Source organism: Enhydra lutris, unplaced genomic scaffold (assembly GCF_002288905.1).
Source record: "Enhydra lutris kenyoni isolate GAN:26980312 unplaced genomic scaffold, ASM228890v2 scaffoldscaffold10, whole genome shotgun sequence".
Classification (NCBI taxonomy): domain Eukaryota; kingdom Metazoa; phylum Chordata; class Mammalia; order Carnivora; family Mustelidae; genus Enhydra; species Enhydra lutris.
The window spans coordinates 14,762,366-14,780,284 of NW_019154094.1; the positions used below are offsets into that span (position 1 = coordinate 14,762,366).

Below are 17,919 nucleotides of genomic sequence, written 5' to 3' on the forward strand. Positions count from 1 at the left end.
TCAGTAAACCTGAGAGGCGGTTCTTTGAAAAGATAAACAAAATTGATAAACCTTTAGCTAGACTAAACAAGAAAAGGAGAGAGCTCAAATAAAATCAGAAATGAAAGAAAAGTTACAACTAAAGTCACAACTATACTATAAATAATCATATGCTAATGAACTGGACAACCTAGAAGAAATGGAAAAATCCCCCAAAATACAGAATCTTCCAAGATGAATCATGAAGAAATAGAAAAATCTAAACAAACTGATTACTAGCAAGGAGATTGAATCAGTAATAAAAAACCCTCCAAAAAACAAAAGTCCAAGGCCAGACAGTTTGACTGGTGAATTTTATCAAACATTCGAAGAAGACTTAATACTTATCCTTCTCAAATTCTTCTTTCAAACAGCTTAAGAGGAGAGGTACCCGGGTAGTTCAGTCAGTTAAGTGTCTGCCTTTGACTTAGGTCAATATTCCAGAGTCCTGGGATCAGGCCCTGTGTCAGGCTCCCTGCTCAGCAGGGAATGTCCTTCTCCTTCTGGCTCTACCCCTTCACCCCCACCCCTGCTCATACTCTAACAAATAAATAAAATCTTAAAAAAAAAAGTCTTAAGAGGAGAAACCCTTTCAAACTCATTTTATGAGGGCAGCATTACCCGGACACCAAAACCAGGCAAGGACACCACCAAAAAAGAAAATTACAGGCCAATATCCTTAATGAACATAAATGCAAAAATACTCAACAAAATATAGCAAACCAAATGCAACAGTACATTAAAAGAATCATACACTTTGAACAAGTGGGATTTATTCCAGAGTTCGAGGATGAATCAACATCCACGAGTCAATCAAGGTGATACATCACATTAACAAAATTAAGGATAAAAATCATGCGATCATCTCAATAGATGCAGAAAAAGCATCTAACAAAATTCAGCATCCATTTATGATAAAAAAAAAAAAAAACTCAACAAAGTGCGTACAGAGGGAACATAGCTCAGCATAACAAAGGCTGTATATGATAAACCCACAGCTAACATACTCAATGGTGAAAACTTTTCCTCTAAGATCAGGAACAAGACCAGGACGCGCATACTCCACACTTTTATTCAACATAATACTCCAAGTTCCAGCCACAGAAATTAAGCAAGAAAAATATATAAAAGGCAGCTAAAATGGAAAGGAAGAAGTAAAACTGTCACTATTTGTAGATATTTTATATAGAAAATTCTAAAGACTGAAGAACTGAGAAAAACACTGTTAGACCTAATAAATACAGTAGAATTGTAGGATACAATATCAATCTATAGAAGTCAGTGGCATGTCTATACACTAATAAAGAACTATCAAAAAGAATACTTAAGAAAACAATCCCATTTATAATTACATCAGAAGAATAAAATACCTAGGAATAAATTTAATCAAGTAGGTCTGTCTGCTGAAAACTGTAAGACACTGATACAGGAAACTGAAGACACAAATAAATAGAAAGATATTCTGTGCTCATGGATTGGAGGAATCAATATTGTTAAAATGTCCATACCACCCAAAGCAGTCAAGAGATTGAATGTAATCCCTATCAAAATTCCAACAGCATTTTTCACAGAACTATAACAACTAATTAAAAAATCTGTATGGAATTACAAAAGATCCTGAATAGCTAAAGTAATCTTGAGAAAGAACAACAAAGCTGAAGGTATTATGCTCCCTGAAGTCAAATGATATTACAAAGTTATAGTAATCAAAATAGCATGGTACTGGCATAAAGACAGACACACCAATCAATAGAACAGAATTGAGAGCCCAGAAATACATATTCAGAGCCCATAAATAAATAAATACACCCACACACATATACACAAACAATTTATGACAAAGGCAGACAAACACCCAATGGAGAAAGGACAGTTTCTTCATTGAATGTTGCTGGGAAAACTGGACAGCCACATGCAAAAGAATGAAACTAGACCACCATCTTATACTATATATAGAAACTAACTCAAAATGGATGAAAGACTTGAATGTAATATTTGAAACCATAAAATTCCTAGAAGAAAACATAGGTGGTAAGTTTCTTGACATCAGTCTTAGCTATATTTTTGTGGATATGACTCCAAATGCAAGGGAAACAAAAGCAAAAGTAAACAAATGGGACTGTATTAAACTAAAGAGTTTCTACACAGTGAAAGAAACCATCATCAAAGTGAAAAGACAACCTACTGAATGGGAGAAGATATTTATAAATCATATATCTGATAAGGATTTAATGTCCAGAATATATGAAGAACTCATATAACTTAACAACAAAAAGCAAAGAACTTGATTGAAAAACGGGCCTAGGATCTGAATGGACATTTTTCCAAAGAAGAAATACAGAGGGCCAATAGGCACAATGAAAGATGTTAAACATCACTAATTAGGGGTGCACGGATGGCTCAGTTGGTTGTCTGACTTGATTTTGGCTCAGGTCATGATCTCAGGGTACTGGGGTTGAGCCCTGCCTGTGCACTCAGTGTGGAGTCTGCTTGAGATGCTCTCTTCCTCTCCCTCTGCCCCTCCTTATGCTCATGCATGCACTCTCTAAAATAAACAGATACAAGCTTTTTAAAAATCATTAAGTATTAGAGGAATGCAAAGAGCAAATCAAAACCACAATAAGATATCACTTCACCACTAGTTAGATTAGCTAAAATAATAAAAAAAAAGACAAGAAATAAGTCTTTAAGAGGATGTGGAAAAAAGGGAACTCTTGCACCCTGTTGGTAGAATATAAATTGGTGTGGGCACTATGGAAAATAGTATAGAGATTCCTCAAAAAGTTAAGAATAGAATTACAATATAATCCAGCTATTTCACTTCTGGTAGTTGTCAAAAGAATATGAAAACTCTCATTTGAAATGATGAATGCATCCCAATGTTCATAGCAGCATTATTTACAATAGCCAAGATATGGAAACAACCTAAATGTCAGTTGATGGATAAATGGATAAAGAAGATGTGGTCTATATGTAGGACAGAATACTGCTCAGACATAAAAAAGAATGAAATCTTTTCAATTGTGACAACAATTTTTAATTTTTTTTAAGATTTTATTTATTTATTTGAGAGAGAGACAGTGAGAGAGAGCATGAGCGAGGAGAAGGTCAGAGAGAGAAGCAGGCTCCCCGTGGATCTGGGAGCCCGATGCGGGACTCCAGGATCATGACCTGAGCTGAAGGCAGTCGTCCAACCAACTGAGCCACCCAGGCGTCCCGTGACAACAATTGTTAAGTGAGTTGTATTATGTTAAGTGAAATAAGTCAGAAGAAGAAAGACAAAAACAGTACCATTTCACTCATATGTGGAATCTAAAAATAAATAAGTAAGCAAAACAAAACAAACTCATAGACACAAAGAACAGATTGGTGGTTACTAGAGGGAAGGGGGTTGTTAGCGGATGAAATGGGTGAAGAGGGGTCAAATGTATGGTGATGGATGGTAACTAAATTTAGGAAGTTATCACTTTGTAATAAATACAGATGTTGAATTATAATTTTGCACACCCAAAACTTATATAATGTTATACACCAGTTTTAACTCATAAAAAAATGAGAAACAAAAAACAAAGAACAATGGTGAATAGAAAACAATGACACATATGGTAGATATTAATCCATCTATATCAACAATCACTTTAAACATCATTGGTTTCAATACATGAATTAAAAGACATAGTCTGTCAGAGTGGATACAAAACATGAGACCTAACTGTATCTTCTCTACAAACAAACAAACAAACAAACAAACAAAAACCAACCATTTTAACTATGAAAACAGAGATAGATTAAAAGAAGAGGAATGGAGGAAGATATACTATGCTAACATTTATCAAAATAAAGCTGGAATAGCTATATTAACTCCAGAAATAGATGACTTCAGAACAAGGAAAACTATCAGGGATAAACAGAGCCATTAAATATGATAAAGGAGTCAATTCTCCCAAAAGACACAACAATTGTTAATGTACCTACCAAGAGAATGTAAAAATCTATGAGAGAAAACCTGACAGACAAGGAAAAATAGATTAATTCACTATTATAGTAATGGACAGATTAGGCAGCAGAAAATCAGTAGACACAGTTGAACAGCACCATGTAGCAACTGAATACAACTGACATCTACAGAATACAAAAAACGACATCAAAATACACATTCTTCTCAACTTCATATGGAACATTCACCAAGACAGAACACATTCTGGGCCATAAAACACACTTTAACAAATTTAAAAGAAGACTAATCATACAAAAGTATTCTCTCTGACTACAATAGAATTAAACCAGAAATCAGTAACAGAGAGCTAGCTGGAAAACCCCAAAATACTTGGCAACTGAACAACACATGTCTTTTTTTTTTTTTTAAGATTTTATTTATTTATTTGACAGACAGAGATCACAAGTAGGCAGAGAGGCAGGCAGAGAGAAAGGAGGTAGCAGTCGATCCCAGGACCCTGGGATGATGACCTGAGCCAAAGGCAGAGGCTTTAACCCACTGAACCATGCAGATGCCCCTGAACAACACATTTCTAAGTAATGTATGGGTCAAAGAAGTCTCAAGAGTAACAAACAGCACTGGGTGTTATATGCAAACAATGAGTCATGGAATACTACTTCAAAAAATAATGATGTACTATGTGGTGAATAACATAATATAATAAAAAAATAAATTTAATTAAAACATTTAAATAAAATGAAAACACAACTTTCCAGATTTGGGGGATGCAGCAAAAGTAATGCTCAGAGGAAAATTTATAACACTGAATGCATTTATTAGAGAAGAAGATAGATCTAAAATCAATCATCAAGGCTTCCACCTTAAGACACTAGAAAAAGATCAAATTAAAGCAAGCAGAAGTGAAGAAATGATAAATAGAAGAAATTTATGAAATTAAAAATTTATGAAATTAAAAAAATCAATATGGAAAAAACCAAGGAAATTGAAATCTGGGTCTTTGAAAAGATGAATAAAATTGATTAACCTCTAGTCAGGATAACTAAGGAAATAAAGAAAGAAGACAAAAATTACAAATATCAGAAATGAAGGAAGGGCCAACACTACTAATTCCATTGACATTAAAAAGATAATAAAGCAATATTATGAACTCTATGTCCTCAAATTTGATAACCTAGCTGAAATGGATCAATCCATTGGAAGACACAATCTGTCAAAATTCACACAAGAGGAAACATAATCTAAATAGACTTTGTGTTATTATACTTGTGCTGCCTTAACAAAATATGGTAGACTGGGCTGCATGAATAATGCAAATTTATTTTCTCAGAGTTCTGGAGGCTAAAAGTTTGGATCAAGGTTTTGGCTGATTTTGGTTTCTGATGAGACCTCTTTTCTGGGCTGGTAGACAGCCCCTTTCTCACTGTGTCCTCACATGGCCTTTCCTCCATGTGTATATGGAGAGAGAAAGCACTCTGTTAGCTCTTTTTTTTTTTTTAAAGGACATTAATTCTATCAGATAAGGACCATACTTTTATGACCTTATTTAAAATGATTACTTCCTTACAGGTCTCATCTCTGTATACAATGACACTGGAAGTTAGCGCATCAACACATGAATGGGGGGGGGGACACAAATATGCAGTCCATAACTATATCTATTAAAGAAACTGAATTGATAATAACCTACCAAAACAGAAAGCACCACACTAAGATGGGTTCTGGAGAATTCCACCAAACTTACAAGAAGAAATTCTACCAATTCCTTACAATATCTTCTAGAAAATGGCAGAAGGAATACTTCCCCAAATCCAGTATTACCCTAATACCAAACTAGACAGAGATAGTATAAGAAAACAACAGACCAATATCTCTCAAGAACATGGATACAAAAAATCTCAACAAAATATTAGCAAACTGAATCAAACAATGTATAAAAAAGAATAACACACCACAACAAAGTGATATTTTTCCCCAGGTAGGTAAGACTGTTTCAACATTCAAAAAATCAATGTAATCTAGTACATCAATAAACTAAAGAAGAAAAAAAACATGATCATATCAGTAGATGAAGAAAAGGCATTTGACAAAAACCAATAACCGTTCATGATCAAAATTCTCAGCAAACTAAGTATAGAGACCAATGTCCTCAACTTGTTAAAGAACATTCACAAAAAAACCTATGGCTAACACCACACTTGAAAGTGAGAAACTAGAAACTTCCCACTAAGATCAAGAAAAAAACAAGGATGTTCCTTTACACCACTTGTCAACATCATACTGAAAGTTCTGGCTAGTGAATTAGAAAAATAAATAAAAAATGTATAGATTGGAAAGAAAAAATTAAATTGCTTTTGTTTGTAGATGACATAATTGCCTATGTAGAAAATCCAAAAATCTGAAATAATTGATAAAAAAAAACCCTCCTAGAACTAATAGGCTATACTTATATAGCAAGGTTGCAGGATACAATGTCAACATACAAAATCAGTCACTTTCCTACATATCAATGACAAATAAGTGGAATTTGAAATTTAAAAACACAGAACCATTTGCACTGGCACCCCCAAAAGTGAAATACTTAGGTATAAATCTAACAAGTCATGTACTATATGAGATCTATTTGAGAAAAACTACAAAAATGTGATGAAAAAAGTCAAAGATAATTAAATAAATGAAGAGATATTCCATGTTCATGGATAGGAAGAATCCATACTGTCAGGGTTTCAGTTCTTCCCAATTTGTTCTATAGATTTAATGCAATCTCATTCAAAATTCCAGCAAGTTATTTTGCGTATAATTAACAAACTGATTCTGATGTTTCTATGGAGGGGCAAAAGACCAAGAATAGGCAACAGAATACTGAAGAAGAACACAACTGGAAAACTGACATTACTGGATGTCAAGACTTGTGATAAAGCTACAGTATTCAAGACAGTGTTGTATTGGTTAAAAAAAAAAGGCAAATAGATCAATGGAACAGAATTTTGTGGATTTTCTATAAAGTTCACTTTATATGAAGATGCAAAAGACTCACAATAGCCAACACAAAATTTAAGAAGGACAAAGTCAAGGACTGACACCACCTGACTTCAAGATTTACTATAAAGCTAATTGAGTCAATACTACAAAAGAATGAATATAGATCAGTAACACAGAATAAAGAACCCAGAAACACACCCATATAAACATAGCCACCTGATCTTTGGCAAAGAAGCAAAGGCAGTATAATGGATAGTCTTTTCAACAAATGGTACTAGAACAACTGGATATCCACATGCAAAAAAAAAAAAAAAGAATCTAGACAGAGACTTTTCACAAAAATTAACTCAAAATGGATCATAGACTTAAATATAAAATGCAAAACTATAAAGTTTCTAGATTACATAGGAGAAAATCTAGATGACCTTAGGTATGTCGATGATTTTTTTTTTAGGTACAGCACCATAAGCCATGAAGGAAAGAACTGGTGATAATACTATTGTACAGAAATGTACAAATAAGATCACGATTTAAACAGAGCAAAAACCTGATATCCTTCTGTGAGAAGGCATCCTCATCCATTAGTTTTCCCAGGAAATTTTTTTTAAAACAAATAAAGAAAAATCAAGTAACTTACAGAAGAAGATTGGCACATAACAAAAAGGAAAACAGCAGCTTGTCCTTCTCAAATAGTGATCGGCATATATTACAATATAAGTTGTATGTGAAGTGGTCATTTAAATATCGTAGGCGCTTTTCCAAAATTTTGGATTTGTTACTGAAAGGTTGAAAAACAGGCAAATATATTGAGTCAAACAAAACTAAAAAGAATAAGTAACACATGAATTAACACATAAGTATCCATTGTTAAAAATACAAAACTACACACACCTACACACACACACACACACACACACACATACACGAGTGCATATAAAACTGGTGAAATCTGGGGGGTGCCTGGGTGATGAAGTCAGTTAAGCATCCAACTCCTGGTTTTGGCTAAGGTCCTGATCTCAGGGTTGTGGGACGGAGCCCTACAGAGGCTCTGCGCTCAGCACAGGGTCTGCTTGAGTTTCTCTCTGTCCCTCCCCATCTTCTCTTAATAAATAAATAAAATCTTTAAAAAAGAAGAAAAAAAACTGGTGAAATCTGGATAAGCTCTGTGGATTTCCTGGTTTTGATATTGTAGTACAATAATGCAAAACATCACCACTGCGGAAACTGAGTGAAGGGTACATGCGACCTCCCTGTATAATTCTGTTTGTGCAACTTCTCATAAATTTATAGGTAAAAAATATGGCATAAATCTATGAGAAAATGAAATTGGGTTCACACCATCTCTCTATTTTCAAAATTCTAAACTTACTGTATTCCAAAATGACTGAAAACAATCAGTTAATTAAAAGATACCTATATTAAACACCTATTATAGTGTGAGATTTATGTTGGGGGAAACGGTAATAGACCAAAAACTATGAAACATTTTTGTCCCAAAGAAACATCGAATCTAGATCAAGATGGACATATTTTTAAAAATATATGAAAAGTCAGAAAATATTTAGACAAAAGGTTACTTCTGGTTGTGGTTCTGGCTGACTGATATTTTTCTTCTTTATACTCCTATATGTTTAAAATGTTATGTGTTTTTTTTTTTAGTTCAAAGATTTTTCAGTAATACTGAAAGGAATGTAAGATGATACACCCATTCTGGGAAAGTTTGGCAGCTACTTTTAAAAAAATAAACAGGCAACTACCACATGACCCAGCAATTGCACTCTTGGGCATTTATCCCAGAAATGAAAACTTATGTTCACACAAAAACGTATACAGGCAAGTTTATAGTTTTATTCATAATAGCTAAAAACTGGAAATAACTCAGTAGTCTTATAATACATCAATATCATGAAATACTTCTCAGCAATAAAAAGGAACAAACTACTGACACACGTAACAACTTGGAAGAATCCCCAGAGAATTAAGTTGGGTGAAAAAAAGCCAATCCTTTAAAGTTATGTGCCATATATGGGGCACTTGGGTGGCTTAGTCAGTTAAGACTCTTGATTTTGGCTCAGGTTATAATCTCAGAATCAAGCCTCCATGCTGGACTCTCCACTGAGCAGGGGAGTCTGCTTGAGATTCTTGTCCTTTACCCCTCCCCGCCCACCCCCCTGCTCATGCTTGCTCACTTTCTAAAATAAATCTGATTTTAAAAAAAGTTTTGTGCTATATGATTTCATTCTTGAAATGATGAATTTACAGAAATGGAGACTGGATTAGTGGTTGTTGAAGGTTAAGTTGATGGTAGGGATGGGAAAGAAATGGGTATGGCTCTAAAGGGGCAGCATGGAATCCTCATGGTGATCCAAGTGTTCCCTGTCTTGACTGTATCAACATCAGTATCCTGGTTGTGATCTCGTACTATTGCATGGGTTTCCAAGATGTCATCATGGGGGAAACTGGGTAAAGAGTACACAGGATCACTGCACTATTTCTTTTTTTTTTTAAATTAAGACTTTTATTTTTTTAAGTAATCTCTATCCAACATGAGGCTCAAACTCACAACACCAAATCAAGAGTTGTATGATCCACCGACTGAGCAAGCCAGGAACCCCTGACTATATTATTTCTTATAACTGCATGTTAAGGGCACCTGGGTGGCTCGGGTGGTTAAACATCTGCCTTCAGCTCAGGTCGTGATCCCAGGGTCCCAGGATGGAGCCTCACATCCGGCTCCCTGCTCAGCAGGGAGTCTGCTTCTGCCTACCCCTTCCCTCGTGCTCGCGCTCTCCTGGTCTCTCTCTCAAATAAATAAATAAATAAAATCTTTTAAAAATTACATGTGAATCTACATTTATCTGAATCTACATTTATCTCAAAATTAATTTTATTTTTTATAAAGATTTTATTTATTTATTTATTTATTTGAGAGAGAGAGAGAGAGAGAGAGAGAGAGCGAGTGTGAGCAAGCATGAGAAGGAGGAGGGTCAGAGGGAGAAGCAGACTCCCTGCTGAGCAGGGAGCCCGATGCAGGACTCGATCCAGGACTCGATCCCGGGACTCCAGGATCACGACCCGAGCTGAAGGCAGTTGCCTAACCAACTGAGCCACCCAGGTGCCCTCAAAATTAATTCAATTTTAAAATTTAGTTTAATTTTTAAAAAGAAATTTTCTGGCCTATGGAAAGGTTTGGAAGAATAGGAGATAGTGACACTTCTCTGAGTAGACCTTTTTGTACAGGATATACTTCTGGAATCATTAATGGCTTGTGTGCTCAAAAATATAATAAAATTAGGGCGCCTGGGTGGCTCAGTGGGTTAAGCCTCTGCCTTCGGCTCAGGTCATGATCCGGAGTCCTGGGATTGAGCCCCGCATCAGGCTCTCTGCTCAGCAGGGAGCCTGCTTCCCCTCCCCCTCTGCCTGCCTTTATGCCTACTTGTGATCTCTCTCTATCTCTCTGGCAAATAAATAAATAAATAAATAAATAAATAAAAAAAATCTTTAAGATATATATATATTTGTTTTTCTCTTCATCCTGGTTGATTTAATATATTAAAATAAATCAACCAGGATTTATTTATATATATATATATATATAATTATATATATTCAATATATATATTAAATCAACCAGGATTTATATATATATTATTAATACATATTAATAATATATATATATTAAATCAACCAGGATGAAGAGAAAACTAAAATGAAATACAAAAGAATCTCCAAACCAACAACAACTGAACCTAGCTGTATTGCACATGAATAATATCACCATAATGAAGGGAGAAAAACTAATCAAGTAACTTTTTAATATATATTTTTTACGTCTCAAAACAAAAAGACTGTGATTTTCCGTGTGTACATAGGCATTTAATTCTCTTCAGTACACTCAAGAATCACTGGATTTCCTGATCACTACATCATATAGCAAATCTATGTTTAATATTTTCAGGAACTCCCAAAATATTTCCAAAGTGGCAATCCTGTAAAATCCAGGATTTTACAATCCTTCCGGCAGTGTATGAGGGTTCTGAGGACTCTACATCCTTGCTGACACTTGTTGGTGACATTTATGTCAATTCCTCAGCTTGAAGGGGGAGTCTGCTTGAGATTCTTGCCCTTGTGTAGACTGTCTCCTCCATTGTGTGGACTGTGTAAATTCAAATTCCAAATCCCAAATGGGAGAGCTCAGATATTTCAATCACTCAGGAGAGACTGTCCTACCAAGAGCTCATGTAGATTGTACACGGTAGGCTCAAATCATACTTTTATTCTACTTGACAAATACAGCAGATACTAAGTATCAGATAGTGTGATAAACACTTCACAGATATTAAATTCTCATAACAATTCTAAAAGGTAGATACTATTATCTCTATTTTATAGATAAGGGAAATTGAGGCAATTACAGAAAGGTTAGCTGACTTGCCTGTAGCAATGTAGTTAGTATGTGTTGAACTGAGACTTAACCTCTTGCTCTAGTCTGACTCCAAAATCTGTGTACATTCATTAACTGATTAAAAAGAAAATATCTAGTAATTAGAAATGTGGACTGAAGCTTTTTAAAAAAATATTATTAAAAAAAAAAAGATTTTATTTATTTACTTATTTCAGATTTTATTTATTTGTTTGGGAGAGAGAGCACACATGCACAAGAGAACAAGAGCCTGGGGAGCGGCAGAAGGAAAGGCAGAAGCGTCTCCGCACTGAGCAGGGAGCCCGGACACAGGGTTCAATCCCAGGACCCTGGAATCATGACCTGAGCTGAAGCCAGACACTTAATAGAATGAGCCACCCAGGCTTCTCTTAAGATTTTATTTTTAAGTAATCTCTACACCCAGTGTGGGGCTCAAACTCACAACCCCGAGACCAAGAGTTGCATGTTGTACTGACTGAGCCAATGAGGCACCGTGGGACTGAAGCTTTTTAGAGGTCTCAAGGGTGGAGAACAGTATTGGAGTTGCCAGCATGGATAAGTCAAGTGCCATATTAAAATATTTAAAGGAGGTGGGGGAAGGACTAAAGCTAATCCTTCTATGCCTATATCTTGGGTAGGGGTGAAACAAAACTTAGAATAAAAGGGGGCTTTCTTTTTCCCTTTCTTTCAACTCTTCCATATTTAAAATTTTTTTTTGTTTTTTTTTTTTTGTTTGTTTGTTTTTAGAGAGAGAGAGAACACGAACAGGAGAGGGAACAGGAGAGGGAGAGAGAGAGAATCTCAAGCAGACTCCAAACTGAATTCGGAGTCCCACATGAGGCCCAATCTCACCACCTTGAGATCACCACCTGACCCAACACTAAGAGTCGGATGCCTAACTGACTGCACCACCCAGATGCCCTTCAACCTTTCCATGTTTTTAAATCTTCTATAATGAATACATACTACATAATAAGAAAAAAGTTATGTATTTTTTATGGAAAGGATGGTGAAAGTCCAACCTAAGGAGGATGAATGAAGCTAGGGAATGTTTACCTGTCATGAATAGAGTTGATATAAAGGTTGACAAACCAGGTGAGAGAGTATTGGTACATGGGATCAATGTTAGCCAGGTCTGCAATGCTGAAGAATAAGACTGATGAATGTTTAGCTATAGCTCTGTAGCCTTCTCGAGACTCCGCTATTTTGAGTTCCGTTTTTTCTGCAATCTAGAAGAGAAAAATCCAGATAAATAGAAAATATGTTTTTTAATTATGTATTTTTCATATAATAAATTTTATATTTAAGACAATAACCCCAAACTCAATGACAAAATTATAGAGGCATAGTTTATAAGAAAATGCTTTATTATGTTAAAAGTTGGATAGAAAGAAAGGGAAAGGAAGGAAAGAACTAGGGAGGGAGAGAAGGTTGAAGAAGACAGGGAAGAGAACAATGGATGAAAAATAGTTTAAAGTTGTGGTTTTTGTTTCAGAAATACCAGAACTGTCAATCTTTGCTTATTCTTTGTCTGAATCTGACATGTGTCTACTAATGTCACTCACCTTATTTTAATAGGTCAGAGAGAGGGAGAAAGAGAGCATGTGTACACGTGTTTATGATGTCAACACCCACACCAGAACCCAGATCAAAGTCTGGCAAAGTAGATATTCAGAAATAGTTCTTAGCTGATAGGGTTAGACATGAAGAGTACCTTTTTAAACTAGCTTCTCATATGTTTAACTTTTCTGGATATAATATGGGTGTTAGTTAATATTCAACCCCTAAAGAAAAAAAATTCTCCAAGATAATAGCTTTCCAATTGACAACTTGATCTGATAGATTGCTATTCTATAAGAAAATGTGTAGAGGATTTATCCACCATTTCTCCTTCTTTGTACACCCTATGCAGACACTGCTGAATGAGTGTACCCATGTATCATGTTTATACTGAATGATCCTGTTTGTAGCTGAGTCAGTCAGGAGGTGGAGATAGAACTGGACCCAAGACAAACTAAATCAATTTTTCTCCCGGGGAATTAGAACTTTAAGACCTCAGAAACTGAAGTCAAGTGGTACTGGGCATTCCTGCTAGTAAAAAATAATGGAACCAAATTTGGTTTCTACCTTCAAGACGAATGTATGAAGGAACAGATACAATGGTTTTACAGGAGACACTAGGCTTTTTATGGAGCAGAGAGGTAAAGATGAGGACTACTCAATCTAGAGAGGGACAAAGAGCATAGAAACATTCCAATTATTCTTGAGGCCTGTATATACTTCCATAATTGGAAAAATAAAATGCTCCTTGCATTTTTTTCAGTCTAGTTGACACACAATGATACATTAGTTTCAGGCGTACAACATAGTGATTGGATAAGTTTATGCTATGTTCATCACAAGTGTAGCTACCATCTGTCAGTATAGGGCACCATTATAATATCATTGACTATATTCCTTATGTTGCCCTTCTATTTTTCTAATTTGAGCTAGTTTGAATAGGCTTCTGTTCCTTGCAAACAAACTTTCCCTAAAATTATACTGGAAGCAAACTGAAAAAGAATCAAAATGTTGACAATTAACAAGTCAGGAAATGACAGATATTGGTAAGGATATGGAGAAAGGGGCACCCTCTTACACTATTGGTGGGAATGCAAGCTGGTGCAGCCACTCTGGAAAACAGTATGGAGATTCCTCAGGATGTTAAAAATAGAGCTACCCTACAACCCAGCAACTGCATTACTGGGTTGTTTACCCCAAATATGCAGATGTAGTGAAAAGAAGGAGCACATGCACCCCAATGTTCATAGCAGCAACATCCACAATAGCCAAACTACAAGAAGCCAAGATGCCCTTCAACACATGAATGGAATAAAGAAGATGTCATTTATATATACAATGGAATATTACTCAGCTATCAGAAAGGATGAATATCTACCACTTACATCAACATGGATGGAACTGGAGGGTATTATGCTAAGTGAAATAAGTTAATCAGAGAAATGCAATTATCAAATGGTTACACTCATATATGCAACATAAGAAATAGTGCAGAGGACAACAGGGATTGGTGGGGTAACTGAATGGGAAGAAATCAGAGAGGGAGACAAACCATATGAGACTCTGGACTCCAGGAAACAAACAGGGTTGCAGAAAGGGAGGTGGGTACGGGGACAGTATAACTGGGTGATGGACATTATGGAGGGCACATGATGTGATGAGCACTGGGTGTTATACTGAACTGATGAATCACTGAACATTATATCAAAAACCAATGATAACTGGCTAATTGAATTTAAATACAAACAATTTTAAAAAAAATGTTGCTAGGATTTCTTTTCACCTGCTGTTTCTTTGTTATTTCATTGGACATCATTTTGGCAGAGTCTAAGACTTTAATTGCACTTTCATCTTCTAAAATGTTCCCTTCTGAAGATGATAGTGTTTCTAAAATTTTTTTTTCTATGTCTTTTAGCTGCTTCTTATTAGCTGCAGACTGAAGAATAAGGGCATTTCGTTCCTCTTCTAATTCTGGTCTAAAATGATAGAAACATTTAATCTAAATTTATAGTATTTTATTTAAATTCATATCCAAATAGTAGATATCACAATCATTTAAATAGCTTTATAGATATGTAACACAAACTAAGATATGTAACACAAACTTTATCCTAAGGAGAAAAGTTAATTCCATACAAATGATAATTTGAGAAATCTGAGGAAAAAAATGATCACTAATTGTATATATGTAAAATGTGGCAAAAACATGTACCACAGTAACTCTAAGAATGTATTAAGTTTATCCATATGGCTGAGATGGTTATGTGAGGATAGGAACTGGAGAAGAAACACAATAGTCAACTTCTTATTTACTCCTTGGCTTTGTCACCATTTCTTCCACAAGAGCAAAAAAGATGACTTATCATACAATTGTCTTTTCAAGTAAAAGATAAAATTGGCACTTAACGACTTCACAAAGATAGTATAAAACTTCAAAATAACATAATTTAGCATGTTATAGAATTTGTTAGGACATGGTGTGTCTTGGATGCTATGCAAGTAGGATTCATATATTGGAAGTAACAAAATTAATGATTGTGTAATTTCACTTATAATTTGATTTCATGTAATAGACTGCTTGATGTTATGTCAAGCTCCAAGTGGAATCAGAGATTTCCTTCAGGAAGTAATTCTTTACTAGTAGCTGTATCAGGTTATCTTAATATCTTTTCTTTTTTTAAAAAAATAACACATGTTAGTCATAGAAAAATACTAAAGAGTGAAAAAATAATAAAAATTACCCATGATTCTCCTGGGTGAACTTTTTTGGCTCAAACAATCAGATACAAGTCACAAGTCATGATATGTCACCTGAATCCTACTACCCATACTAAGAGTCCAGTATAGCATGGTTGACTTATAACTTACTTATAGAATGGCAATTTTCCCTTTTGAAAGAGAGAGGGTGTGCACATGAGCAGAGGGGAAGGGCAGTGGGAGAGGGAGACAGAGAATCTGAAGCAGACTCCACACTCAGGACGGAGTCTGAAGTGGGGCTTGATCTCATGACCCAAGCCAAAATCAAGAGTCAGGTGCTTAACCAACTGAGCCACCCAGGCACCCCAAGGATGGCTATTTTAAAGGACTATATACTTATAATAACAAAATGTAAAATTTGATAAGGTTTTGAAATAATCACATAACAAAAGTATTAATGGCCTACAAACATTCCTCTCTAGACCATCTGGAAGCATATAAGAAAATACATACCTCTCCTTTGCAACAACAATACCTAGTAACTGATCTTCAAGTCCTTCTGGAGTTATCATGAAATTGAGTAAAGACACCTTTGTAGCCAGTTCTGGCATATAGTGTGGATTTCTCAGTTTTGTGGTGATATAAAACTTGAAATCAAAGGAGTATTCAATAACGACCTCACCAAGTCTGATGCAATCAATGCCACCTATATTTCAGAAAACAAATGCACGGTAAGTAAGCCAAAGTTGTATAGCCCCTCCCTCTGTTAAGGCTGTTCCTAGGTTACAAGTAAAGGGTCCTAAAGTAATTTAAAATAGAATAGAGATATGATGAAGTCATAGAGGCAAGTAAGCAATTATACACCAGGCTCATTCATTCTGGGATGGCATAAGACATTTTCTCTGGTTATGGAGCCTTCCAAATTAAGATACCTTTTTATCTTATCTCCTCTATCAATTCTCAATCATGATTCCAAGATTATTTATATACGACTGAAACTCTTAAAAGTACTAGAATTTGTTATGGAAAAAGCCTGAATGTCCATCAACTGATGAATGGATAAAGATGTGGTATATACATACGATGGAATACTACTCAACCCTCAAAAAGAATGACATCTTACCATTCGCAATGATGTGAATGGAGCTAGAGTGTATTATGCTAAGCAAATTAAGACAGTCAGAAAGACAAATAACATGTTTTCACTCATACATAGAACTTAAGAAACAAAACTAATGAACATAGGGGAAGGGGGAAAAAAGAGAGGGGGGCAAACCATAAGAGACTCTTAATTATAGAGAACAAACTGAGGGTCACTGGAGGGAAGGTGGGCCAAGGATGGGCTAAAGAGTGGTGGGTATTAAGGAGGGTACTTCTTGTAATGAACACTGGGGGTTATATATAAGTGATGGATCACTAAATTCTACTCCTGAACCCAATATTACACTATATGGTGATGAACTAGAATTTAAATAAAAACCAAAAGCCGAGCAAAGAAAAAAGAAGTACTAGAGTGTGGCACAGATAACATTTTTATAAGCAGAAGACTTAAGGTGGGCAATGTTTACTTAAAGTCAACTCTAGTCACATTAACCATTACTATTCATAATAATGGACTTTGTGACTCCATGGTCACAAGACAAAGAGATTTCAGGCTGGCCTCAACTTCTTTATGTTCTCTACTGAGTAACAGTCTAGATAACAGTGGTTAACATAATAAACACAGGGCAAGATATTTATTTTAGATTATCTGACCAAAATTCTTTCCTGATACTTATTCTAAATTTCTTTTCACATATAATAATGACACAGAAGTTCTGAGTTATTAATATTATACTTAAATTTATGTAGTGACTTTCTTGCCTCAAAGACCATTGAACCATCTTCCAGTTCTAGCAACTATTAATTAACTTGTACCTTGTTTAAAAGTTTGTCTAAGTAGTAAAGGCTCCAAAGAGGGGTCCAGTTCTTCACCAACATTTTCTAATAGAAGTGGAGTTCCGAACTGAATACAGTTTTCCAATGTTCTCATATAGTCTGAATCAGATAGCTTAATAACACTAAGCTGATTTTCTCTTTCAGAGTTTTTGATCCACTTATTGGCTTGACCCTGTGGGTCAATCATTAAAGGCCTAGAATATAATAAGAGACATTCTGAGAGGAATACTTAGATGTTAATTTTTAAAATTATGTAATTTAAATAACAAACACCATCAATCTGTACAAAAGCAAAGTGTTTCACATACATTATCAGGATTAATCTTCACAAGAGTCCTTTGAGAGA

At 35.2% G+C, this 17,919-nt stretch overlaps 1 protein-coding gene across 1 annotated transcript in view; it reads right to left on the reverse strand.

Annotated features, from left to right (window-relative positions):
• Positions 1 to 17,919, reverse strand: part of LOC111143860 (dynein axonemal heavy chain 12) — a 208,273-nt gene that overhangs the window by 31,637 nt on the left and 158,717 nt on the right. Inside the window, exons 55-59 of the mRNA XM_022497828.1 lie at positions 17,553 to 17,767; positions 16,149 to 16,341; positions 14,722 to 14,914; positions 12,435 to 12,607; positions 7,593 to 7,733 (exon numbers count right to left, since the gene is read on the reverse strand). Coding sequence (XP_022353536.1) covers positions 7,593 to 7,733; positions 12,435 to 12,607; positions 14,722 to 14,914; positions 16,149 to 16,341; positions 17,553 to 17,767 — 915 coding nt within the window. The remainder of the gene's footprint in view (positions 1 to 7,592; positions 7,734 to 12,434; positions 12,608 to 14,721; positions 14,915 to 16,148; positions 16,342 to 17,552; positions 17,768 to 17,919) is intronic.